Source organism: Lagenorhynchus albirostris, chromosome 1, assembly GCF_949774975.1.
Source record: "Lagenorhynchus albirostris chromosome 1, mLagAlb1.1, whole genome shotgun sequence".
NCBI lineage: Eukaryota > Metazoa > Chordata > Mammalia > Artiodactyla > Delphinidae > Lagenorhynchus > Lagenorhynchus albirostris.
In genome coordinates this window covers 15,259,831-15,286,498 of record NC_083095.1, presented here as the reverse complement: position 1 = coordinate 15,286,498, position 26,668 = coordinate 15,259,831, and the positions used below count along the sequence as shown (strand labels likewise).

The following is a 26,668-nucleotide window of genomic DNA, read 5'->3' as shown; positions in this document are numbered from 1 at the left end:
AGTTTACATATACACACTCAAATGCTCTTATTGATATGTATGTTAGAACAAAGTGGATTATCCTCTTAGAGACCCAATTTGGAATCCATTGCTTTATGTTAAGGATTTGTGCCATTTTTAAGTTCTTTACTTCATTTTTGCGGACTCTCCAGAAGGAGAGGCTGTAAATGCATATACTTAATATATCATGTTGGACTGGAATCACTGTGAAAGACTCTTAGTAAAGAGGAGTTTTTGTATTCAGAGAAAACAAGGAAAATTCCCCCTTCGTTCAGCCCACTGCCTTCCTCAGAGGTAAGCACTGCATTTACAGACTGGTGTATGTCTGTAGTCTTGGCATTTTTTTTATATGTATGTACATGTCCATCCTTTCTGTATAGAGTAGAATTATCTGTATATTTATATGTACATATGTATGTCTGTATAAAGGAATTACACCACATGATTTTCTTTGTAACATGTTTTGTTCCATTTAATGTATCATAGAAGTATAATAACCTAGTGATTATGAATACGGGCTCAGGGAGAGAGACCGCTTGCGGCAAACCCGGCTCTGCCACTCACTAGCTGACCTTCACCTTTCTGTGCTCTGGTTTCCCAAGAATATGTGAACTTCCTCTGTTGATGGATATTGACGTTGGAATCTATGGAAGGATCTTTGCTTATTTTGCATTCTAAAGTTGGGCTGGGCCCAACTTTGAAGGGCCCAGGCTTTGAAGCCTCAAATGGCCTCTTTTTAGGCACTTTGTTTCTTTGTGACCCATCCCCTGTTAGAGCACTTTTCTACTTTGCTCACTGAAGTTGTGTTTGCTGCCCAGCTGATTTGCAGGTGGTGCTTGGCTGGGGATTTGCCACTCTTCCTAATATTGACTATACATGTCCTCTGTTAGCTAGTGCTCTTAAAAAAATTCCATGCAACTCTAAAGCCTTGTAAAATTTGAAAATTATTTTCTGTGTAAAGATTTTGAAGAGTTTAGGTTAATTTACAGATGTAATGGAGAAACGAATAAAGATTCTTGTATAAATTTCAGCACTTTTTCTCTGTTCTCTAACTGTGAATGACATCTATTTAACTGGGAAGTCAAAGGCTACAGTTCTTTATACAAATTCTTTTAGAGAGGCTGTGGGGAGTTGTGTTTACCGTCTTGCATCCTTATATTTTGCACAGCTTATTTGTTGGCTTGGTGAGTAAACCAAAGTAAAAACAACCTTTCTCAAACTAAAGCTGTGGAGAGACATCTGTGATCTTGGATTGGAAGACTTTAATATTGTTAAGATGGTGATACTCCCCAAATAGATCTTGAATTCAACTCAATCTTTGTTAAAATCTTTGCTGGCTTTTTTGTAGAAGTTGGCAAGCTGATTTTAAAATTCACATAGAAATGAAAAGGACTTGGAATAGCCATAACTATTGAAAAATAATAAAATTGGCAGACTTATATTTCCCAAGTTCAAAACTTACTACAGAGCTACAGTAATCAAGACTGGCACTGGCATAAGGGTATACATACAGACCAATGGAATCAAATTGAGAATCCAGAAATGAACCAGTATTCTTATGATCAATTTGAATTTCAGTAAGGATGCAAAGACAATTCATTGGGGAAAGAGCAGTCTTTTCAAAAAATGTTGCTGGACACCTGGATATCCACCTGCAAAAGAATGAAGTTGGACCCTTACCTTACACCATATATAAAAATTAACTCAAAATGTAAGAACTAAAATTATAAAACTCTTAGGAAAAAATAGGTATAACTCTAAATGAGCTTGGATTAGGCAGTGGTTTCTTATGGCACCAGAATCACAAGAAACCAAAGAAAAAAATAGTTAACTTGCACTTCATCAAAGTTAAAAACTTTTGTATTTCAAAAGATACTATCAAGAAAAAGAGAAGACAACCCACAGAATGGGAGAAAATCACATATCTAATAATGATCTAGTATCAAACCAAGGCCAAGTCCTCATTTTCCCTATCTTTAAATTTCCACCATATCTTATATCAGTACAGTTGAATTCCATTATTACCACACATATATATATACATTTTTTTAAGATCTTTTTGATGTGGACCATTTTTAAAGTCTTTATTGAATTTGTTACAATACTGCTTCTGTTTTATATTTTGGTTTTTTGGCCATGAGGCGTGTGGGATCTTAGCTCCCTGACCAGGGATCGAAACCACACCCCCTGCTTTGGAAGGTGAAATCTTAACCACTGGACAGCCAGGGAAGTCCCATCACCACATATATATATATATATTTTTTTGTTTTGTTTTGTTTTGTTTTGAGGTACGCGGGCCTCTCACTGTTGTGGGCCTCTCCCGTTGCAGAGCACAGGTTCCGGACGCACAGGCTCAGCAGCGATGGCTCACGGGCCCAGCCTCTCCGAGGCATGTGGGATCCTCCCGGACCGGGGCACGGACCCGTGTCCCCTGCATCGTCAGGCGGACTCTCAACCACTGCGCCACCAGGGAAGCCCACCACATATATTTTTAAAGAGATTTGTCTGTGATCATGGGTCCAATTACCCTCCCTATCCTCTCCCTAGAAAGGAAGTGTCAAGTACTGTCCTATTACTATTTTCAAGGGGAAATGAAACTCGATACTAGATAAAACAATTTAAAAATAATCTGAAGCTTGAAAATTATGGGTAATTGATGAAGGGGCAAAAGTACATTAAGTTCACATCATATTCAGGTATGAAGTATGTCATGCTGTTTTATTGCTTAGTTTATGCTTCAGATCTTCAGTGCTCCTCATATGAGGTAAATAATAGAAAATTCTTTGTGTGTCACATGTCTGCTTCCAGCCAATCAGAAGCCAGAATTATTTTGTGTGTAATAAGGGTTTATTGTTTAGAGAGGAGCTATAAGTAAGACTCACAGGATACAGGGGCCTGCATATTAGGGCTTCTTAGTTGTGGCAAAGAGAACATTGGTCTGGTTTGTTTAGCATTTTCAGATTTACTTTGGAGCTCTGACTCCAGAAATGTACAGCTCTATCTTTTAATTTATAGGTTTTAAAATGTTACTTTTAATACTTCTTAAAGTAACAGCCTTAGTGATTGCTTTTATTTTTGATGAAAGTTTAATGGGCTGTGAAAGAAAAATTACCAAATACTAAGAAGGAAAGAGAATTTTATGAAAATGTCTTCAAGGTTTCCATCACCATCTTTACCAGTTTTCTTTTCACCTGGGCCAATTGACTTAGGTTCTGTAACAAGTTCCTCTTGTTCACTGAGTGAGCTAGACAATATTTCCCAACTTCTAAGGAAAATATCAACTGATATCAGTGAAATTAAAGGGATGAAAGCAGCAATTTTGACAGTGGAAGCAAATCTTCTTGATTTAAATGTTAGAGTGTCACAGAATGAAGCAAAAATTTCATCTTTGGAGGTTAAAATGAATGAATATTCAATGTTAACATCTGAATGCAGCAGACAGTTTGAATATCTTCAAGAGGTAGTAGATTTTGAATCACAGTCAGGAACTACTGATGTAAAAATAATTGGCTTCCTTAGAAACATTGAGAAAGGTAAATTCCTAGTATGTGATATCATCGTGTAGTAGTTTTCATATGGAGGCAGCAAGGCACAGAGAACTTGAATTTTTCATGGACCTTTAATGACAAAATCAGACTCTTCTACATGATTTAATTTAGAAGCCTAGACTTTAGAATTCCGTCCATTTTAGTGGATCTCTCTAAAATGATGGTTTGAAAAGGTAGATGAGTATAGAGAGATGAAGCAAAACTTAAAATGTCAGAGAATGGTCCTCTTTCATGTGTCTGTCTTGTGAAATTACTTGGAAATGTATAATTCTTCCATTGTTCACTGTTTATGCTAAAGAGACCTGTTGTTAGTATTTGAATTCCTGTAACCTAATTACACATCAGTTTCCCAAGCTGTCCTACAGGAATACAATTTGACCAAATGATATCTGTATTTCAGGTCAGCTCCTCAGGATTTACTGTGTTTTTAACCATGATAATTTTGAAAGGAATTAACTTTCTTTTTGCACACCACTAAAATGTAATATAATATAATATATTTTAAAAGAAAATAGCTGATAAAACTTTGGTAGGTTTTAAAATTTTTACTGAAGTTGAATTTTAATGAAACATGATAGTTGGCAAACAGTTGCCAACTTACATGTCGGCAGTGAGTGAGCAGACTGTCCTTGTGAAACTGACAGTAATAGATTTACTAAGAATTAGCATGCGTGCGTCTTACTGATATTTCAGTATTTGGAACCCTATCAATTACATTCCCTCGTACACCGTACTGTAACACTTCTGTTCTAAATCAGCAAGTGAGTACCTAGTATCTGCTGAGCACTGGGCTGGGGAGGTTTGGAGAAGTTATGATATTCTCCCATCACTCAAACTGAAGATAGAAAAATCAATTCTGTGTCTCTGTTTTATTTCATTTTGCAGTGTAACTATGAGGAAATTATGAACGTGTTTAAGAAATAATACATACTCTAGCTGAGCATCTTTTCTTACAGGAGATCCAAGTGATTGTTTACATGCTTTGCTGGTTTAGGACCTGGGCTGTAGAGCTCTGAGTGTCTACTTACTTGTTCATTATTCTTTTTGTATCCATCCAAGCCTGTAGTTTGTCTTTTGGGAACTCTGATCAGATAACTCTGGGGTGTTGTTTTGCACTTCTGTGGGTGGGGGATTGACTTATAATGGTGAGAGCCTAGGTGATTGAGAGAAACACTTCTCATGTTGATCTTGCAGTTGGCTGTTGCCTGTCTCCCAGGACGCAAGCTGAGGGTCCTTGCAGCACCTCCCCCTCGCTTTTGCACCCCCTTTTTCTTTAGCACCAGGCTTTATCTCCAATCCAAGGAAACCAGCTTCCAGACAGGGAGAACCATTGCCATTTTTGATTTAACCTGAGTACAGATTTTTGTCTTACAGACCTTTGGTCTATAAATATTATTAAATTGTATTGTTGAAGCTTTAAACTATTTTAAAGACTTTCAATTAAGAACCCAGAAAGATTATTTTGGTCTTAATTTCTGGGAAGCACACGTGCTGGTATTGTTTGTTTTTTAAGCTTAGTGAAGTTTTAAAATTTGTATTCTAGGAACTCAACAGAGGCAATTGTTATCCCGACTGCAAATTGACCCAGTAATGGCAGAAACTCTGCAGATCAGTCAAGGTTGGTAATAATCTTAAATTTTCTTTGTAATCTAGCATTTTTCAGTTGTTATTTCCATTCCTTACACCTCATTTAATGTATCTTGTATGTCTTAGATCCTGCCCTAAGATTCCATATTAAGATCTGTGAAAATATTTTAGGGCCAGGAGATAAGATCTGCATTTTCCTCATGCTATGTGGTGTTTGTATTTTTCACCTCATGCAGAAACTTTCTTCCTTTGATGCCATTTCACCCAGATCCCTGTAAACTGTTGGCTGCTCATGCCCCTGCTTTAGGGACCACTTGAGTCCCTACCCTACTCTCCGTCCAAATTTTGCCATTGCCCTGAGCTGCTTTAGTGTCCTCTGGCATGTTCAACATTATCTCCTCACTTGTGCTTCACTTTAGAATCTCATGGCCAGGGCTATACCTAGAGCTTACCATTCTTAGAGCCACCGTAACTTGTTTACCTGTCTCCCTGACCCCCAGCACACAGACAGAAATACCATGGGCTACCTCAGGACTGGGGTGAGTGCCTTATTTATCTTTGTGTTCTCAGTGCCTGGCCCCTGCCAGATGCGTGTAAGTGCCTAATAACTGTCTGCTGAATAAATGGAAGGAGCCATTGGATCCCTGGAATCGTTAATTCAGATCCTGTTTTCTCCTGCATCTGTTTCCTCTAAACTTGCCCAGTGTTGGAAGCTGTGGTCCCTTGACCCCTCCCTGTTGGCTCCTAACTGAATTTTCTTCACCCGTGTTCAGGATTCCACAGTCAGCAACTATATTCCCTGACCCTTCCTGGCCTCTGTCTTAGAAAGGTGTGCTTACTGTCTCTAAGGGTTACCTTTTACCCAGATGCCAGATCCTACTCAGTTGACGAACATCCTGGTGTCGCCACACTTCTGTAGCTTTGGGCTCTACCCTCTTCTGGCTTCTCCCTTCTGTCTGTAAAGGTGTTGAGGTTTTCTTCATCCTTGATGTTGCCCTCTCATCTCCCCACATTCCATCCTGCTTTCTACATAAGAGTATTTTCAAAATGTTCGGCAGCTAAGGTCTGTGTATGTTGTATTTGCGTCATCAACTCTTAAACTTTTTTTGTTTCCTTTATTTTTATCCATGATGCATGTACAATTTGAAGCATCAAGCAGTTCTACAAGGCTTATGAGTTAGTATATCCTTTGCTTACCTCCTATCACGTTTTTTATTTCTGAGAGCCCTTTTGTTTCTGCATATTCCTTTAATTTATTTTTTAACCTACTGATTTTATTTCATGTATGCAATACTTTCTCTTATTTCTCTGAAGATATTAAAGGCAGTTTTGGACATTTTCCTCCCCTCCCTCCTTGGTCTTGTTTTCTCCAGGTTGTTTGCTTTGATCACTGTATTTCATGACACGTTCTCAGATGTCTGAGGATCCTTGGTTGACTTACATTTAAGAGTGGGGCACTTAAAAAGCTGGTTGGTGTTTTGGGTTCATTAATTGGGGGATGAGGTAGGGGGTTTTGACTTTTGAATGTAGATCCTGCAGTGGAGAGTGATTTGTCTTGCCTGTTTACTTTGGGGACACCATGATGTCTGTGTCTTTGGGTCTTTTCTATCAGGTTGGTAAGCTTCTCCAAAGAAAGATCTTTCAAGAAATGGAATGGCTGTCAGGGTTCTGGGAGCTAAGTGGGGACAGGGGGCTGAGGGACGCACCTCAACATTAACTACTATGTAATGTTTACTTAACCCACACGTTTTCAGAATCGTACTTCTTTCAACATGGCTGGCATTCATTGGTCCAGAAACCCTCTCTGTTTTTACCTTTTCAGGAGTCTAAAGCTCCACTTTTCTCTAAGAGAGAAGTGGTCAAAGGTTACCAGGAAATCTAACTGATTTTTAAAACTAATAGTATATACCTTTAGTTAATTTTGTTGTGGCACCTTTCTATCAGAGACCATGATGCTTCATCATAAGCTTATCTAGCAATGATCGATGGGAAAGCACATCTCCAATTATTCCAAGTATCTTTAATATAAAGGTTAGGGGAATAGGTGTGGTAAGGATCAGAAAAGAAGAAAACAGATAAATAAAAGAGAAATGGACACTTGAACCCACTTCTGTTGTACCCTGTTTTCTCCCAACCCCTTCCCGGGGTCCCCTGTGCTGCCACTTTCTTAGCCTTTGAAGAATCTTGGGATCCACATTAGATTGCTTTATTATTGGCTTACGATTCTGCTTTTCGAGATCTACTAAGTTAGTTTTTTACTTTCAAAATATGGTTATCTCTTCTTTTACAATTATTTTCTCTGTGAGTTTTTAAAAAAATTAACCCTTTAATTGACATTTTATTAGAGTTTCAGGAGGAAACAATGCGTGGGTTCAGCCTGTGGTCTTTACCCAGAAGATGTCACTAACTCTCCCATCTGTCTGCCCTACTTGACCCAGGCTGCTCTCGTGAGTCTTGCAGAGGTGACCAGTGGCTCGTGTGGAGTGTATAGCTCTGTTTTCTGTGCACAGTTCTCTAAACTCTGTGGTGTGTGGCACTTGAGTTCCAATGTTTTCTTCCATCTTTGATCCTTTGGCTTCCAGGACTTCACTCTCTCTCTGTTTTTCTACTAATTCCTTTTCATTCTCCTTCAACTCCCCTTCTCCGCTACTGCCCCTTAAAATGTTAACTTTATCCTTTGTCGTGCCCTCAGCATTATTTCCATCTCTACTGTATTCTCCCAAGATGCAGACTAGTAGAACTGCTGTGCCTCAGAAAGAACAGGGCGGTGAGAAGGGGCAGCAGCCCGTGGACTGAACTGCGGCCCTCCTGTTGCTATAGCTCTGAGAGCTCAGTAAACCATCTAAGAGCTTGGAATTGCAAAGTGGTCGTCTGTAACATGGAGGAAAACCTGCTTCCCAGGCTCCCTGTGAGGATTCAGTGAGAAGATGGCAGCGCCAACTATGTACAGTTTATTAAATGTCCTCATTTCACCTTCAGCTTCGACTCCGCTTCTCTTACTTCTCTCCCCCTCCTGATAGTCTCGAATCTGAATTTTCAACTTCTTTCTAAACACCTGAGTGTCCCACAAAATCCTCAAACTAAAGAAATCTAAAATTGAAATTTATCTTTGCTCTCTTTTAAAACTGTTCTTTCTCCTGTCCTGCTTCAAGGACAAGCCTCTCCTCCTACACTTGTCTTACTGTTTCTCCTGCCCTTGCAGGGGAAAGCAGGTTTGCCTCCTTCCTGGGACAGTAGTTGAAAATGCATCTGCTGTGAAGTCTAGTGCCAATTCGAGTGTGGAATGTGTCTCCTCTTCCTCTGACGTGTGTGAGGAGAGGACAAGGGGTGAGAATCTGGTATTTCGGAGTCTCTCCGTCTCTCTTGGGAAGAAGCCTCATAGCTGAGATCTGGGACTCCAGTCCATTCCTGCCACTGTGTTTTTCCAAAAACCAACTTGCTCATGTCACTTCCCTACTTAGAAAACTCTCTGGATTACTTACTTCTTCTAGACCAGATTCCAAACTCATTGGCACATACAAGATCCTTTACGCCTCAGCCTTCTTGCCACTTACGTACTCAGCCCTCCACATACCCCTCCAGTCACACCACGTTTCTCACCGTGTCCCTAGGAGAGCCCCTGCCTTTCTCCAGTGACTCTACCTGAAATGCTCTATTCTCCAGTTCTCTCTCCCTCTTAGTTTATTCCTGATCATTCCTTTAATACCTGCTTCAAATGTTCATCCTCTGTAAGCTTTTTCTTTTTTCTCTGTAAACTTTTCCTTGATTTCCCAGCCGGAGTAGGTTACTTTGTATTCTCCCAACACTTTGTTCGTACCTCTTTTGGATCACCTTTTGGGGCATGCTGTTCTGAAATTATGTATACATCTATTTTTCTATTTTTTCTTTGTGTACCTAGCACAGTGCTCTCACATGTTCAGTTTGTTCAGTGAATGAACGTGAATAAGTATCCTGTGAATTTTGGTTTCTGTTATTTCCCTGGTAATTTTAAGAGAATTGTGACTTACTAACTTCATTCTGTTGATTGCCTATTGATAGGTCAACCAACTGCATCCTGGGCTCCAGGGCTTGGTGTATTGTATAAAGTAGTTTAGCTTAAAAATCATATCGTAGATGATGTGATCTGTGGCTGCTTACATTAAAGGTCAGTTTTCCTTGCTATATTTTTAACAATGTCAGTTCATCTTAGAATTCCCTTTCAAAGTAGTCCATCTACAACCAGGCAGAAATTATGCCAGTTGTATTCTTTTCATCAGGGTATGTTCTGCTCTGTAAGTGTGCAAAATGAACAAAACAGATTTTAGAAAGATTGTTTTTTTTAAAACAGCCTTGGTATCATTCTAGGGTGCATTAAGAGTCTCTATTCTTTATGTTTTTAGAAAATATTGTTGTACTTAAGTAAGTTTTATTGTTAATAATATCCCATTAGATGCCTCATGGAAGAACCTTTCTATACTGTAGGCAGGAAGTGTTCATTAGAATGCCTTGATAATATGCTGTATGAGGAAAGGAAAACTTGACTTCTTTGAAAAGATGTTTGGCATAGAATTGCAGCCTTATTCCTGAGTAGAACCATTGTAATTTTCCTTTGAAAATAATTACAAATATATAAAAGATTGACATTCTTCTCACGTGTGTGATGTTGGGAATGCAAGGTATATTCAAAAGTAAACATTTGTGGCCAATTTTTTTGGCTCAGATTACTATGACATGGAATCCATGGTCCATGCAGACACAAGATCATTTATTCTGAAGAAGCCAAAGCTGTCTGAGGAAATAGTAGTGGCACCAAACCAAGAGTCGGGGATGAAGACTGCAGATACCCTTCGGGTACTTTCAGGACACCTTATGCAGACACGGTAGATGGTTTCTTTTTCTTGTGTAGCTAATTTGTGTTGATTAGAAGTGGAGGTTAACCTTTAGTTCCCAGCTTCCCCCCTCCCCATCCTAGCCCCCAGTGTAGAGTGCTTTATTGATTCTGTAGTTAGGCCATGTATCATAAGGCACATCCAGTTTTCAAAAACTCCAGTTCATCTTTCTTATTCAGAAATCCATTATCCTGCAAATAAGTCAGTATATGATTTAGCTCTTTTCTTAAGAGATCCTTAAGAATCTTAAGAGGGGCTTCCCTGGTGTCGCAGTGGTTGGGAATCCGCCTGCCAATGCAGGGGACGTGGGTTCATGCCCCGGACCGGGAAGATCCCACATGCCGCGGAGCCTGTGCGTCTGGAGCCTGTGCTCCTCAGCGGGAGATACCGCGACGGTGAGAGGCCCGCACAAAAAAAAAAAAAAAAAAGAATCTGAAGAGATTCTTTTCTTTATGCACATTCAGGAAATGAAATTTAAAAAGCCAGGTGATCAAAATCAGGAAGTCTAACCAGAGAGTTAGCAGATTGGGTTGGGGTGATTATTTCCTTAGATAATGGACTGAATGTTCTGTAAAGAAACAAACATAGAGTTAATAAAATCAGTGTAAATATAGAACTGCTGGCTCTGTGTTCTGAGCATAGATGCTGGTTTCTCTGTTTATTTCCATTTGACCCTATGAAGGTCAAACGGATGCCAGGGGTCAGGGTTGAGGGGAGATTGCCCTGAGAGCAGCCTGAAGGGTCGGTGGTGTTGATGCTGCAGTGATTGGCCGTAGTCATTGTGTGTTAGCAGGAATCCACTGATGCTGTACCTGTAAGTCCTACCAAGTCTTTTTTGTTAATGAAGAAACCGCAAACCAAGGAAGGGACTGATAATTCTGTTGAAGAGCACTCTAGGAGGCTTGGCTTTTTGTGCGTGTTTCCCTAATTCTATGGTATTTTCTATCTGTCTGGCAGAGATCTTGTACAACCAGATAAACCTGCAAGTCCCAAGTTTATAGTGACGCTGGATGGTGTCCCCAGCCCCCCAGGATACATGTCAGATCAAGAGGAGGACATGAGCTTTGAAGGAATGAGACCCGCACACCACACTGCAGCCTCACACGAGGGACTCGCGGGTCTCCTCCACCCACAGCAGTTGCACTTGCTGAGCAGGCAGCTTGAGGACCCAGATGGTAGCTTTACAAACGGTGTGTTGGGAGCTCAGACTTTCCCTTCTCAGGGTGCTGTCATTGTGAAGGATGTCTTTGACATGTTTCTCAACCTTGAATGAATATTGGTTGTAGGCCTTGCTTTCATTTATAATTCAGTAGTGGCCTTTTTCCTTCTCTCAGACAAAATGACCAGTTAAATTTGAGACTGTTTGTCCCTTATGTGTTCCATAAGTGGGCTGTTATTCCAGCGCTAAAATGGAGTTCAGCCATGGAAGCCAAAAAATACCTCTTCAATATACTTGTTAAAGGATGAACCATCGTTCTTGGTGCCTTGTTTACCTTTTTTTCCCATTTAGAAACTATACTTGTTACTTTCCACTTGAACCAGCAGTAGTCTCTCGTAATTAGCTTGACAGAAAAGTCAATTTGGATTTCGATGCTATTTCTACCTCAGTGAAATTCCCTTGAAAGGAGTTTCTCACCTAATCTGTCAAAATACTTCTTGGAAGTTTAGAAAAGACCTTATGTTTAAATTAATTGATATAGAGGCATAGTAGTTACTGGAAATCAGGTGAACTCAGTTCAGATAGCAGCATGCTTTTAGGCATTTCTTATCAGTGCTTCTCTCACTGGACACCAGTGGCAGGTGCAGTGCCACTGAGCATTTTCATTCATGTTAGAGAATGATAATCATGCTCGTCATAGCTTGTAAAAATTTTAGGGACACCTTCATTGGCAGGGGAGACAGTTACTGAATCTTAAATATGAAGAGTATCAAAGAAAAAACAATAATGGGTTTTGATATTTTTGCGAAGTAATCCTCTTTTGGTAGAGATACGAAAATGTACCAAATACCTTTTTCAGTCGCTAAAAATAGCCTTCAGGGGGAGATCATGACTGAGCAAAGGAGATGGTGCTGTTATCTTTAACTGAGGGCTTTTTCTGCTGTGAGTCAGTAGTGTAGTGTCATGGTTTTGATTGGTGGAGGGAGTTGAAATATTTGACCTTTCTTTGAAAGGAAGAAAAGTTGTACATGTTAACCAAGGTGGTAAGAACTATAGTAATCAGGCAGTCCAGATTTCTTGATCCTGTATATATTTGTCTAAAATAAGAGAAGATTCTGGTGTTTTTAGTACTTTGGTTTTCAGTTTGGTAGTTTAATTTTTGGTGTGTTAGGGTCTAATTTTGTTTAAATGTAGATGTCCACGTTAGGCTTTATTGGTATACGTGTCATAGCAGTGACAATCTAAATAACATGTTAGTAGAAATTCTTGCCTGGGTTACACAAGTGCTGTGGCCGTTATGGAGACAACTGTGATGAGTGGTGAGCCTTCTTTACCATTGCTTTGATCTGGGACTCTCAATTTTTCATGGCTGCTCAAAGATGAAGCTTTGTAATGGTAGTTAGGACATAAGTGAGGCTGGAAAAACTCCACAAAGAGGCTCTGGTCTCTCTTGCTCTCCACCTCCAAGTAGGGAGGTTGAAACTTGGTAATTGCTTTTGGTGGCTTTCTGTTGAGTGTTTCAAGGAGGCCACCAACAGCAGCATATGTTTTAAGCCGCTCCCACTGGCCTTCTATGGCAGCACAGATTTTATAGCTTGCAATAAAAAGTGAATTTGCCTCTTAAAACTTAAATAGGAAGAGTTTTAATAGCTTATGAAGTAAATGTTAGGGAAAACCAGCATTGTGACCTTTGTGTATATATGATGTAATTTTTTCATCAGAAAGATAAAGTTTCCTTGTAAAGTGTTTAACTTCTTTAATATTGCTCATGAGATCTAGCAACTTTACTCCATTTTCCAGCCAACCTGCTCTTGGGTATTCTCTTAACTTCTTTCACATGGTCTGCATTCTCATGTATATGGGTTTAAAGTATGTTCTTTAGGAGCGGATGGTAAAACATATTTTCTCTGCAGGAGTTACACACAAGAAAATTTAAAAGTGGAGAAAACTCCTCCTTCCAGACTATCATATTGGATACTTTTATATCCTGGAGCTAAATAATAAATTTTACTGTTTTTAAAATAGCATGGAAAATTTGTCAGGCACAGTCCTGATAGCTGTCTGATCATGCTCCTAGCTGGGCTTCAGGACGGGATTTGTGTGCCTTGTTCTCCTTCGTGAAGACCGAGGTTGGGTCACTACAACAATAAGTACTCCTGATACTGGCTGTTGCGTTGTTTGGTTTTGATTGGTTGCCTGTTTTACATTCTTCTTTCCATTAAATCATGAAACTCTTAAGGAAGACATTATTTTCTCTTGGTATAGATGAGGAAACAGAAGTTCAGAGATGTTGGATAACACATGCCCAAAGTGTCTAGTTCAGCCAGTAAGTGACAGAGCCAAATTGCAGCTGCAGGAGGACTAGGTGATGTGCTTGAAGTGCTGTTTGCTCTGATGAACATGAATACGAACCATAATATGTAACACCCTTGATTCTTTGTTTTTTTGGCTAGGGTGTCTTGGGCCAGAAGCTGGCAGCTTATGGCCTTCAGGTGTAATTTTATTTGGTTTATTCTGTGTTTTAAGTTTCAATTAGTTGCTAGCATTTAAAATTTAGATCTCATAGGGGAATTTCTTGGCAGTCCAGTGGTTAGGAGTCTGCACTTCCACTGCAGGGGGCATGGGTTCGATCCCTGGTTGGGGAGCTAAGATACTGAATGCCGCACAGCCTGGCCAAAAAATAAAATAAAATTTAGATATCATATAAAAAGGTCTTTGGCTTCCTGAATTGGGAGGCAGTCTGGCAACACTAGTTCCATTTTCCCACGTCATAGTAGTTGACATTGTATCTGGGACATGGCCTCCTGAGTGGAGCGGCAGTGAGCGCCATGGGTGGTCACACACAGCTCTTTGGGCTGCTCTTCCGAACCTCTGTTTCCTCCAAGAGGCTTTCTGCCATTTGATCACCTTACACCCAGCCAGCCTCACTCTGTTAGGTGATCTGCCAGGTCCCTGTAGGTTATGACATTTGTGACTCATTTTAAGCAAAAATCTTTTCTTCCCTTTATACATTGATGTGAAGTTATCACCTGGACTTAGAAAACTGCACATACCTCAGCGAGTGGGAACACTTGTATTGAGACACTTATCATCTTAACCTGAATATGAGAATTAGTTCACATTTTTTATCACCTGGTGTGCTCAGTTCTCATTTCATTTTATTGGCTCCCTATTTGACATTCTTTCCTATTTTATACTTAATTCAGCTGAAATAATTTTGAGACAATTTTTCGGTGAGAACTTGGCTCTAATTGCAGCATCACTGTCCACTTTACTCTGCACAGTGAAAACCGTAGTCTACTTCCTAGTAATCTTTTATAGGATTCTAGTATCCGTGTTAATCAAATTAATTGGACTCATTTATTTTGTGTAACTTATACACGTAGAAGAACATAAGATTGTAAGACTGGGTTTTGAGGGAAATTTATTAAAGGTGCCATGTCCCTGAATTGATCAGAATTAATGAGATCCTTTTAATTTGTTTCCCTTTGTAGCTGAGATGAGTGAACTGAGTGTGGCACAGAAACCAGAAAAGCTTTTGGAGCGCTGCAAGTACTGGCCTGCCTGTAAAAATGGGGATGAGTGTGCTTACCATCATCCTGTGTCGCCTTGCAAGTGAGTAGCAGCGCACTAATTCTGTTTTCAGGTTAATTCTAGATACAGCTGACTTTTGTTTGTTCTTTTCTGTGCACAAGTTTGAGTTCTACAACTAAATGCAGCAGTGATACTTACTCCGGCGCTTGCAGGACAGCATTCGCTTGTGTCTGTGTGTATTTGGTGGTGGAGGTAGGAGGAGGCTTCTTTGGGCCTCATACCTTGAGATACTGAAATTCCTGGGTTTCCTTGAGGATTCTGTACACTTAAGGAGATGGGTATATGGTAACCGCCCCAGTTTGCATTGTGTTCACACACAGATTTTAAGACTTTGGGGAAAAAATTAGTTAATAGGTAATGAGAAAATATTCTGGACTTCAGTATAATTTTTGCTTGCTAGCTGGCTGGTTCTGTGGAGTGAGCTTTGAGAGATGAATTTTTTTTTTTTTTGGTCCTGTAGGTGGAATCTCATCATGTTTTAACTTTAAGGAAATTTTGATGTGAGAATTTTATGGATGTGCATATAGAGGGAGACCATAGGATGTCTCATTTTTTTTTTTCCTCATAGTATGGTGCCTTGCATATATGTTGTGCTCACATAAATTGAGTTTACTCCATACAGTGTTACATAGACCTTAATTAGAGAGTAAGTGGTGTTTCTTATTATCACAAAAAACCCTTCTACCTTTCATGGTGGCTTGGCTTGAGTTGAATTACCAATTACCCCAGGCTTTGGAATAGACAGTTGTGTCCTGTTTTGATATCTGGCATCATTTAGAAATGGAGTTTCCTTTTTTTTCTGTTACTTCTGTGTTTCTCAAAACAAGTAGTGATGAAATTAGGAGTATAATGGACTCTCTCTACAAAAAACTAGTAATGCATTGAGGAGATTAAATGTGAGTAATATGTCTTTTTGTTTTATAGAGCCTTCCCCAATTGTAAATTCGCTGAAAAATGTTTGTTTGTTCATCCAAATTGTAAATATGATGCAAAATGTACTAAACCAGAGTGTCCCTTCACTCATATGAGTAGAAGAATTCCAGTACTGCCTCCAAAACCAGGTTGGTGACTTTGTGCCCTACTACATTAGGGTGAAAAATGACATTTTGTGACTATAAACTGAATTAAAAAGAAAAACAAGGAATATTTTCAGAAATCATTGTGCCATAATCAGTTATTCTAACTAATCTTTAAAGAACAAGTGTACCCATCCTATAGTATTCTAAAGTTTTTTTTTTTTTTTTTTTTTTTTTTTTTTTTGGTGGTACGCGGGCCTCTCACTGCTGTGGCCTCTCCCGTTACAGAGCACAGGCTCCGGACGCGCAGGCTCAGCGGCCATGGCTCACGGGCCCAGCCACTCTGCGGCATGTGGGATCTTCCCGGACTGGGGCACGAACCCGTGTCCCCTGCATTGGCAGGCGGACTCCCAACCACTGTGCCACCAGGGAAACCCTAAAGTATTTTATTTTAACTAATGAATATATAAATCTTGTGTTTTAACTTAAAAGTGGGTCCCATAAAAATATCAGCAGACTGCATTAAAAATTGTTTTGCCAAATAAATTTCACCTTTGTCCTTATTTTTGTCAGCAGTTACAACACCAGCACCACCTTCTAGTAGTCAGCTCTGCCGTTACTTCCCTGCTTGTAAGAAAATGGAATGTCCCTTCTATCATCCAAAAGTAAGAACTTTAATTTTCCCAAAAATGAATTTAGTGGTAACTTCTCAATTCTGAGCTTGTAAGGTCACTAGCAAACTATACTGTCTTCCTTCCCCCAGCCCCCAACGTTTAACATTTTTGTTAGAGTTCATGTTATGGTTTTTAAGATCTTTAAGTTATTCCTTAGTTGTCCCTGAGCCCGCGTCTGGCCCATTAGGCCAAGCTGTCTGAACCGATTTAATGTCAGTAGCCTAATCTCTTAGGAGAATGAAGCTCACTTTCGCCGGTCACTTTCCATTCTTCTTTGCCCCTGTGTGTGTTCCCCCTCCCGCAGCCCCCATGCCAGAACTGAGATGATGAAGTCCAGTAGTATTTAGTGATACCATCCATACTTCCACCATGGTTTTAACTGTCTGGGTACTAAAGATTGGTTGATGTGTCTCCAGCTGTTTAGTTGCTCAGCATGAATCTTCTCCTCTTTGGAAGAGCAGTCTGGAAACCGTACGAAAGGCCTTTACTTCCCCAACTGCAGTTGGGCACAGATGGGGGTAAAATATAAGGGATGTTGGGCAGTATGTGCAAGGTGGTTAGTACATTGATTAGAGGCAGTTTGTATTACATACTAAAGTCCCTTTTGAAACTTAACTTGCTGTTATTCTTTCATTAGGATTTTGTGTCTTGGTGGGGGTCCATTTTTCAGGGCTTCAGTGGTGTATTAAAGCGGAAGTTGCAGATCATCTCTGCTGCCCCATTAACCTTATGGTGGGCTGGTTACTGTCATCTCAGATTGCTGTGTTTTTTTGTATTAGCTTTGCAGATGTTGAAACTATTCTCTCTCCTTAGCACTGTAGATTTAACACTCAGTGTACAAGACCTGACTGTACCTTTTATCATCCCACCATTACTGTACCACCACGACATGCCTTGAAATGGATTCGACCTCAAACCAGGTAAAGGTTAACATCAGTTTTTCTAATGTCATTTCAAATGCTTTTCTAGTATCTAGTTTCTTAAATTTATAAGCATACAAATTTGGGGGAAACTTAATCACTTTGGTTTTTCTCTGCTGTTCAATTAAGGGTCCTTTGGAAAAATAATCTACTACATAAACCAAATTTTGTTTCATTCAGCAGTTGCTTGTTTACCTACATCATCTCCACATCAGATTTTTCTTTAACTTCTGAACATACTATGTGAACATAAACTTAAGGCCTTCAAGAGTTATACTGCTTACAAATCTCACATCAGTTTTCTTAGACATTAGTAATTGTAAAACATTGAAAGTAAATTTCAAAATATTTTTACTGTGGCCTGTAAATTTAAATGCATATGTTAGTATTAGAACCAAATATTCATTGTCTGAAAAAACACAACTTGTCTTAACTGATGTTAATTAAAGCAGTTAATTGAAAAAATTTTTGGTTTTTTTTATTCAGTGAATGACACCCAGTCCTACTTGGCAGAAGACTGTGGAGTTTGAAAGTTTCCATTACTGATGAAAGACATTCTACAGAATTTGTCAAATCTTTGAAACTTGGAATATATTGCTTTCATAATAATGAAGTTTATTGCCTATCTGAAGTGTCTAATTTTTCAAGTTTGTACGTTTATTAAGTGATTTTAACATTGGGTGTTTTTTTTGTTGTTTTGTTTTGACTATGGAAAGATAGTTTCAGGAGAAGATGAATTCTATTAAAACATTTGAGGCATGTTTGTGTGTGAAACTGCTGTGTTCAAGTATCAGCATTTACAATGTTGGTGATATCATTGTTAGTACTGATAATCCAGTTTCAGGCTACAGCGTTGCTATGTGTGTAGAGAGATGTATGAGGGCATTGTCCTTCTTCCAAAAGTTGGATTGCTGTTTTGACTCTGAAAACAGGAGTGGCCCAAAGTGTTGAGGTGGCTTAAGACAGTTATTCAGCCTGACTTTTAAAGTGAATTTAGTATGAAAACATGATAACACAAGCTTCTTGGGTTGAGTGCTGCTTTGGTAAATGGTTCCCAAATATCTCAGTCCCTTGCTTTCTGAGAAAGGATGAGTGAGCTGGGGCGTGTAGGGTGAAACAGTTGGAATGGCAAGGGCAAAAAATAGGAACAGTTCCTTAAAATGCCTTCATTTACTGTTAACATATGTTTTTTAAATAAATATTTTGGGATCTACATTATCACAAAATTATACAAAATATTTTTTACAAGTATATACATAAGGTATCAGAACAAACTTTAAACTCACAAGGTTATAGCTATACATATATATTCTCACATTCTGAAAAATAACATTCTAAGAAGTAACTCCACAGAAAATATAGTTATTACTGAAGATAATTTTTTAAATGTAAAAGTTAGATTGTTTTAAATGACAGACTGTATAATTACAGAGATCAGATGGGTAAACTGCAAAATAGGACTAAACTTTTGGAATACTGAATGAAAATAGGCTTTTGTATATGTGGTTTTAAAACTGTTAAGGCAAGAAGTGTCCAATGCTTTAGAATTAAATAACGGATCACTGATTTTAAAGACGATGTAGTTTTTTAAAAAAGTAAAGCTAAAAGTTGGTTAGAAAAGAGTTAATGCAAAAGGGATAGTAAAGACTCAGAATATTCTCAGGACCAAATTAAACTATTAAAAAAAAAGTTCATTGACTTGCTTAGTCATATACCCAAGGGATAATAAAACTACGTATGTAAAAGTCCACGTTTCAGAGCCTAAAACCAGCAGCCTTGTGGCCATCTCTTTTCCATTGAGAGAAGAAAGAATTATCCAGTTATTAAAGTTGCACTTAAAGTCTTTTAAGTTGCACTTTGCTGTGCTTATAAGACTTGAAACATTAGAAAAAGACAGTGCACACAAGAGCATGCATAAAGCTATCAATCATGTAGTTAGTTAGGCTTGGGTGAAATGAATGACAATTCCACTTCATTCTAAAAAGTTTTCTTCATTGAATTGAAGGTATTTTTTCATTCCAGTGTTAACTTACTTGAGATGCTTTACATCTGTGCAGAAGAAATTTGATTTAAATTGTATTTCCAGAAATTTAAACAAACTTTTTAGTATCATTACTTATAAATGGAGTATAGTTGCATTCTCATAATTTCACTGTAAAGAACGTAACTGGGAAACAAGAGCTTAAAGTGGTTTTAGTTCAGCCATTTTACAGGGAAATAAAAACATGCTAAAATCAGATTGGTTTTTTGCTATTTAATAGACACAGCCTGGAGACACATTTAAGAGTTTTTTCCTTCAGTTGCTATGGTTTATGGGCAAGCTAAGGTTGACTCTAAAATATCTGTTGGGTAACTTGGTCCAAAATGAACCATCATCGAAAAAGATCACCAAAAATAAGGGAACAGACGTGGCTAGCATTCCACAGTGGAACTAGGGTGCAGAGGGTGCTCTGGCATGCATCTGCCAGAAACAGGACTAAAGGTGCTAGGAGAAGGCTCAGGTTACAAATTCGGGAGTTTAGTCAAATACTGCACACAGAAGTAATTCTCTGGGTTAAAAAAACATAGGTCATAATCTACATGGCCTACTGTGGTTATTCACCTTCCCGTAGTTGATGGCTGCTATAAGCAAGGTGGCTGTGGGATGACTACTTAAAATCAACGTGACCTTTAATCAGGAAACTGACAACAGTGATTCAGGCTGGCTTATCAGGTTGGCCACTGGGAAGAACAAAAATGCAGTGGAAGCAATTTTATCCTATATAGTTTATTTGCTTAAGGTTATAGTTGAGTTTCTACCCGCACTGTAAAGGAACTGGAATTTCTCTTTAGCCAAAAGCAGGTGAACTTGACTCAGAAGGAAAATTTGAAACTGCCACAGCCTCAAAAATAGAGGGAGAGGAGAGTGTGGTTCATGGGAATTTTTTGCTCTAATTTATTGGCTGCTCCTTTATAATACACGTGAATAGAAACTTAATATTAGTGTTTTCTCAAATTGGGCTTAGTTTAGGAGAATCCATTGATAAGAAAAATGAAAGAAAATGACCTTAATGTTTCAAGCTTCTTAACAAACACCCCAATCAGTCCTTCAGACACAGCTATTCAGAGCTTTAAAACTGGCCAGGTTCAATCACTGCTTAGGCTTTCCATGATAAAATTCAGCCATATCTGTTTTTAATATTTACAAGGTGTTGCACATAGAAAACAGATTTCCAGAAACCTGAAGAAGGGGTCTATTACGCTACGAAGATATTTAACACATTAAAGTAAAAATTATAGGACCAAAAGAGCATCTTAAACTTCTTCATACTTAGAAAAATATATTTTTAAATAGCAGTCTGCATAACTTCCAGTCTTCAGGAAACTACAGATAAGCTAAACAGCAAGTTCCTGAATGGCAAGTACCGATCTTTGGCAGCATTTAAAGTGAATAGGAGTAAAGATCTAAGAGTTCAGCCCCAATCCACCAAAAAGGAATTTTTATAGACAAGTTTTACAAGTGGACCTATCTTCATTCCTTTTGAAGTCAGCCGATGGGGTGACATACATCTAACTAAACAAGTTTTTCCAATAGAAAAAAAAGGCTATAAAAATTTTATTTCAAGAGTTAACTAAACTGTGTAACTTCGTAAATGTGAACTTAACGCTTTAGTTTACATGTTAAACAACGTTTCTATTAGACTACATCTTTAAATACTCAGTATTCTCTGCCAGTTAAATACTATTGCTATATAAAACCTTAAACTGTACACCACTGGAAATGACTGTTCATCATACTGCTTTTTCATTAATGAGGCCATGATCATATTTTACTCTTTCAATTATAGGGATGAATTCTGAACACAAGATTGACAGCTCAAAAATGAAAATGTAGCGATCATACACTACTAACTTTGGATTTGTTCCTGAATTTAAAATTTCCAGGAGAAAAATGTCCCTTATAAACAGGACTTTATTAATGCTTAAGAAGCATCATGTTCTCCAGTAAAGCCTGTGTGTGTTTTCTTAGGGAAAATAATGTTTGCCTTTTAAAACCTGTGATCCTTTAGGGTGATGGTGTATTTCCTTATGTGAACACAAGGATAAAATATTTTATTAAACAGTTGAAACTTGAAAATAAAATATAAATTCTAAAAAGAAAAAGCTTTGCTAAAAAGAGGAAGAAAATTATCCAAGTTGGATTTTTAAGGTTTTGGTTCATTTCTTTGAGGAGCACTGTCTCCCAAACCTCCCCAGGAAGTCTGCCAAATCTTCATCCTCCCTAAAATGGGGGGTGGCTTTTACCAGCAAATATTTATTCAGTCCCTCCTTGAAATGTAATTATCTGGCAGTGTATGGATTATGGACAGTTATTTAGTGCATATAACAAATACTTTGAACTTAGCAATCTTTCTACTTTAACAAATTTGGATAAATCCCTGTTACAGTCTTAAGTTAGCACCACATGACCATGCAGCGTTTGGTTCTGGTTTTTTCCTCTTCTGTAGTTCTGGTTTCTCAAGGCTGTTGCTTTATGGAGTCTTCTCAGCATCCATATCTTTCAATGAGGCATATGTACACATTTCCAGACAAACAAACTGCAATCAGAGAAAGAACTGCAGTGAGTTCACTATATTTATAGATTTTCAGAACAGTTTACAATGTTTTAAATTAAGCTTTCAAATCATACATGTGTAAAAACTTTACTCTTTCAACTCCTTTTATTCTGTATTTACATAGTATGTGACCCCAAGGAGCCATATGGTTAGGCGACCTTTTTATGATGACTAGCTGAGTCCATAAACTGAACCTGTCAAAGAAATAGTAATAATCTCTTAACTAGTAAAAGACAGTCCCTGCTCTTCTTGGGCTGAGAAAGTTACCAACCTGCAGTCATCACCTCCAGCACTAATAACATGTCGATCACCACTGGTAAATCGAATATTTGTCACATGGGGTGAATGACCCAAGAACCTTTTGTGCTTCGCCTAAAAAACAAGAACAAAGCTCAGGGTGTGTGATGAACACAGAAGTCAAAGGTTCTTAATCAGGAGCTATTATCTCCATCATGAGTGCTGTGGAGAAAGCAGTTTGGAGCACAGCTAATGATGAAATGCTTTCTCAGAATCAGTAATGGATCTGCATTGAAAAGCATTTGAAATTTGGTAACTGATTAAAGGTTTGATAAAAGACTAATCACAGGATAGTCTGCGAAGATGGCGCGGCTTGGGGGCAAGGGGAGATAATTTCTAATAGCTTTTATTTCAGAGTAATGGATTTAGGAAGTTTGGAGAAAATTTTAGAATCACAAATTTAAAAGTATTTTCAAATCATGAGACAATAACATTTTAGCTATTATGTGGGAAAAAGTACTAATGATCAGAAGTCTAAATCAGGAGTAAAGTTGCATAAAATACTAAACCCAACGTAAACTTACAAATTTTTCAGGACATGGGAAGTCAAATAACTTAACCATGCCAAAGTCATCTCCTGTTACAAGGCTGATTCCTGAATGAGAGACGCAGGCACAGGTGACATCGGCTTTCTCAGCATGTCTGGACCAGATTCCCATAACTTCATCTCCTAGAATGCTAGAGAGAAGGAATAAAAAAATCCACCATAGCACACACAGGTTTACCATACTGAAAAAGTTTCTTGGTAATTAACCTCTGAGTACCTAGTTATGTTATTTAAACACAGGAATAAGTTATGACAAGGTGTTACCTTGTCATAAGCCTGAACCTGCCGGGATGGCACTCCCTCACCCCCGATACACACACCTTTTCTCAATGAAGTTCTATAATTTTAAGGGTTTATAGATTAATCCTTTATAAAGTCAGTTAATACTTTATGATAACTGATAGAACTATCTTAAAATTAAAAGTGTTGATGGCATTTTTCATTTTCATTGATGGTTATGCATGGTTATCTGTTCTACAGCCAGCAAATTTGAACCCATTTTATAAGGTTTCATTTCTAACAGCTGCTATCAATAGCATTCCTTTAGACAGGGAAATAATACAGTTGCCTAACAGTACCCAATACATGTTTTCATTGTCTGTTATTAAACCTACTTATGTTAAGGAAGTATCAGGGCATCTTTAAAGTCACAACTTTGATTTCCTTTAATTAAAAGAACTGATAAAGCATAGAAATATATTTGATCAAAAGGGGTCCCAGCATGAGTAAGTATATCATTGTCTTCTTAGGAAGAATTCAGGATGGTAACAAAAACTTAAAACTCAATTACTGTTCCTTAGTGGGAATGGCTCTAACTGTTCAGAAATAGGATTTTCCAGTTTTCCTTGCTGACCTTCAGTCAGCTCTTCCCTTCTGATACATGAAATATTTACCTAGTCCATGTAGCCCAAGTAATTCTGTCAATGGCAGCCTGATCCATAAGATGTTTTCCTGAAGGCACTTCATAGACATGCCGTTTATAGCAACCAGTGGAGACCTTTCATAATATTAAAATGGAACAATTCCATCATGTGAGAGGCAAAATCCAGAAGTAGTTTATAGTAAACTGGCAAAGTGCTACTTGATTTACATTTCTAACATTATTAAGACTAAAACATGACTACAAAAATCTGTGAGCAAAAAAAATGAAGAAAAGGACTGGTAAGAATAGATTAGTAAAGAATTTATGCAGAAACAGTGAATAGTAGTGAATAAAAGGCAAGAGTTGAGAAGCTCTGGAACTGAGGAGTTTTAAAAGCACTCACTAACAAAATGTAAAGACTATTCGAATAGTCTTGGTACTGTACCTGGAGATGTCTGCTATCTGCAGAGAAGTCCATTTGAATGACAAAGCTTGGAATGTCTTTGCAGTAGCTGATTCTATTAAGGGTGGGACCCAATGTTAGGTCATAAAAATCCACTGAATTCTCACTGGAACCCACTGCCAGAAACCGGGAATCTGGACTAAATCTGAACATGTAACAAAAGATTCCATGTAAAAATGCATTAGACCACATGAAATAGTATAAACATTTAAGACCACTGACTTTTCAGTTCTCAAAAATAAGTATTTGAGACAAATAATGTGTGATATGGCCTCAAACAGATTTACCTGATAGTCACAACAGATTGTGTATACTGATATTTGTCTGTGTTACATAAAACAGAAGGTTTATATTTTACTTCAACATTAAGTGGTTCCTGAATTTTCATCTCCTAATTTCTTTAAAAATAGCTCAGTTTTTTAAAAGCCACTAACAATTTACATATATTCCTAAATTACATAATTCAGTACGATAGGATCCTTTCATCTGGAAAGATCATATCTTAAGAGCAAGGGACACAGACCAGCTTAACTCATGTAACGTTATTAGATGAAGTGATACTACTTGAAGCTTGGAAGAAGTTATTTTAAAATAATAAAGTACTATTTGCCTATCGATGATGTAAAGCAGTATGGGACAGTTCAGTTTTTTGAAAATACTCCATAAGTCTTGCTGATGTACCTTTGGGAAACTGGAGAGCTGAGGGAAGCCATAATTACTGTTTTATATACTGAAGATCTGAGGAAGGCTTCATTTGTAAAAACGGTTTTACTGGTGAAAACAGTGCAAGCTTTTGACAGACCTGGATTCAATAATCTATCTTGATCACATAGAAGTGCTCAGTAAATGGTAACCACTGTTAATATAAGCTTAAGCACTGAAAAAGGCTCAAGAAAAGTTTTAATTAATTCATAATCTGGGGCATAGATGTTCAATGACTATGGATTAAATGAATGAACTATATAGTCAGTGGAGATGAAGAGAAGTAAAAGACGTTTGGGGTTATAAGTTTAATTTTTCAGGCTTTCTAAGAGATGTTTGGGGTTATAACTTTAATTTTCCAGTCTTTTTTGGGGGGGGCTGCATTGGGTCTTCGTTGCTGCATGCAGTCTTTCTCTATGTGGTGAGTGGAGGCTACTCTCTGTTGTGGTGCACGGGCTTCTTATTGCGGTGGCTTCTCTTATTGCGGAGCACACGCTCTAGGCACACGGGCTCAGTAGTTGTGGCTCACGGGCTCTAGAGCACGGCTCAGTAGTTGTGGCGCATGGGCTTAGTTGCTCTGCAGCATGTGGGATCTTCCCCGACCAGGGCTTGAACCTGTGTCCCCTGCACTGGCAGGAGGATTCTTAACCACTGCGCCACCAGGGAAGCCCTTCCAGGCTTTTTTTTTTTTGCCACGCTGTGCGGCTTGCGGTATCCTAGTTCCCTAACTAGGGATTGAACCCGGGCCATAGCAGTGAAAGCGCCAAGTCCTAACCACTGGACTGCCAGGGAAGTCCCTAATTTTCCAGACTTTTAAGGGCAGATGGAAGATAATTCTTGGCAGGATGAACTTACTGGACATGTCCAGTGTGATACTAATTCATCAAACATTCCCTGAATACTTGCTATTATAAGGCACTGTGGCTGGTGCCCAGTGGACTCATAATTTAGTAAGGAGAAGTAGCTAAGTATACAAACAGCCATATTTCAGCATACAATTTATGATGTGTTGAAATGCTACAGGCACTAAGGACCTTTTTTCCAAATGCAAGCTGGGTCATTTAAAGAGTATCCTTGACATACCATTCCATTTGTTGACTAACCTGATATCGTGGATTGCACATCGTCTATCTCTCTTCTTTCCCCATATCTTTAGAGAGCTCACAAGTAAAATAATAAATTCTCCATTTTTCATTCCAATAGCCACCATGTCCCCTTCAGGGCTATAACACACAGTACGAGCAGCATGTCCCAAATTCACTTTGTTCAACATCTTCTGCATAAGAACCAAAAGAATCACAGAGAACTACATTAAGCAGAGTACTTACAAAGTAAACCAGTTTCTCCCCCAAGTTCTCAACACAATGCTGAGATAGTTCTTTAAGTGCTAGCAATTTAGAACTTTGCTTCTTAGAAATTGTAACATCTTTTAAAAAAAATTATACCTACTTTATCAGCAATGTCCCAGAGTCTCACTGTCCCATCTTCTGCAGCAGAAAGGAAAAAATCCCTGGAAGGATGTGTCGCCAGTCCCCATATAGGTCCATCCACATGACCGTTAACTAAAATATTACATGCTGCATTTTTCTCTCCAACTTCAATTATTTCAGCATTCCTTGTCCCTACTAGTATCTTGCCCTGAAACACAAGTGGGGCCAATATATTTAATGGAATACCACAGTTGCTCTTCTTAATAATATGAGAACGACCTTCTGGCCTATGTGATACTGTGACTTAGAATAAGAAATATACAGATCTTCCTCAACTTATGATGGGGTTGCATCTGATAAGCCCATCATAAGTTAAAAATGTCATAAGTTAGAAGTGCATTTGACA

The 26,668-nt window shown here is 38.4% G+C and overlaps 2 protein-coding genes across 20 annotated transcripts in view; one reads left to right on the top strand and one right to left on the bottom strand.

The window, feature by feature from the left end:
- Positions 1-18,140, top strand: part of ZC3H14 (zinc finger CCCH-type containing 14) — a 38,246-nt gene extending 20,106 nt beyond the window's left edge. For 8 of the 16 annotated variants that reach the window (XM_060123317.1, XM_060123387.1, XM_060123024.1 and 5 more), the window contains 8 exons: positions 5,092-5,166; positions 9,835-9,994; positions 10,961-11,193; positions 14,657-14,777; positions 15,681-15,817; positions 16,346-16,437; positions 17,260-17,366; positions 17,853-18,140. In XM_060123317.1, coding sequence (XP_059979300.1) covers positions 5,092-5,166; positions 9,835-9,994; positions 10,961-11,193; positions 14,657-14,777; positions 15,681-15,817; positions 16,346-16,437; positions 17,260-17,366; positions 17,853-17,859 — 932 coding nt within the window. In that variant the 3' untranslated portion in view covers positions 17,860-18,140. The remainder of the gene's footprint in view (positions 1-5,091; positions 5,167-9,834; positions 9,995-10,960; positions 11,194-14,656; positions 14,778-15,680; positions 15,818-16,345; positions 16,438-17,259; positions 17,367-17,852) is intronic. The other 8 variants (XM_060124100.1, XM_060123672.1, XM_060123091.1 and 5 more) reach the window with 7 other exon arrangements.
- A 513-nt stretch (positions 18,141-18,653) lies between these two features.
- Positions 18,654-26,668, bottom strand: part of EML5 (EMAP like 5) — a 164,196-nt gene continuing 156,181 nt past the window's right edge. For all 4 annotated transcript variants that reach the window (XM_060122842.1, XM_060122761.1, XM_060122683.1 and 1 more), the window contains 7 exons: positions 26,282-26,470; positions 25,936-26,108; positions 24,113-24,275; positions 23,699-23,802; positions 22,783-22,936; positions 22,233-22,333; positions 18,654-21,943 (listed from right to left, as the gene is read on the bottom strand). In XM_060122842.1, the coding sequence (XP_059978825.1) occupies positions 21,907-21,943; positions 22,233-22,333; positions 22,783-22,936; positions 23,699-23,802; positions 24,113-24,275; positions 25,936-26,108; positions 26,282-26,470 (921 nt within the window). In that variant the 3' untranslated portion in view covers positions 18,654-21,906. The remainder of the gene's footprint in view (positions 21,944-22,232; positions 22,334-22,782; positions 22,937-23,698; positions 23,803-24,112; positions 24,276-25,935; positions 26,109-26,281; positions 26,471-26,668) is intronic.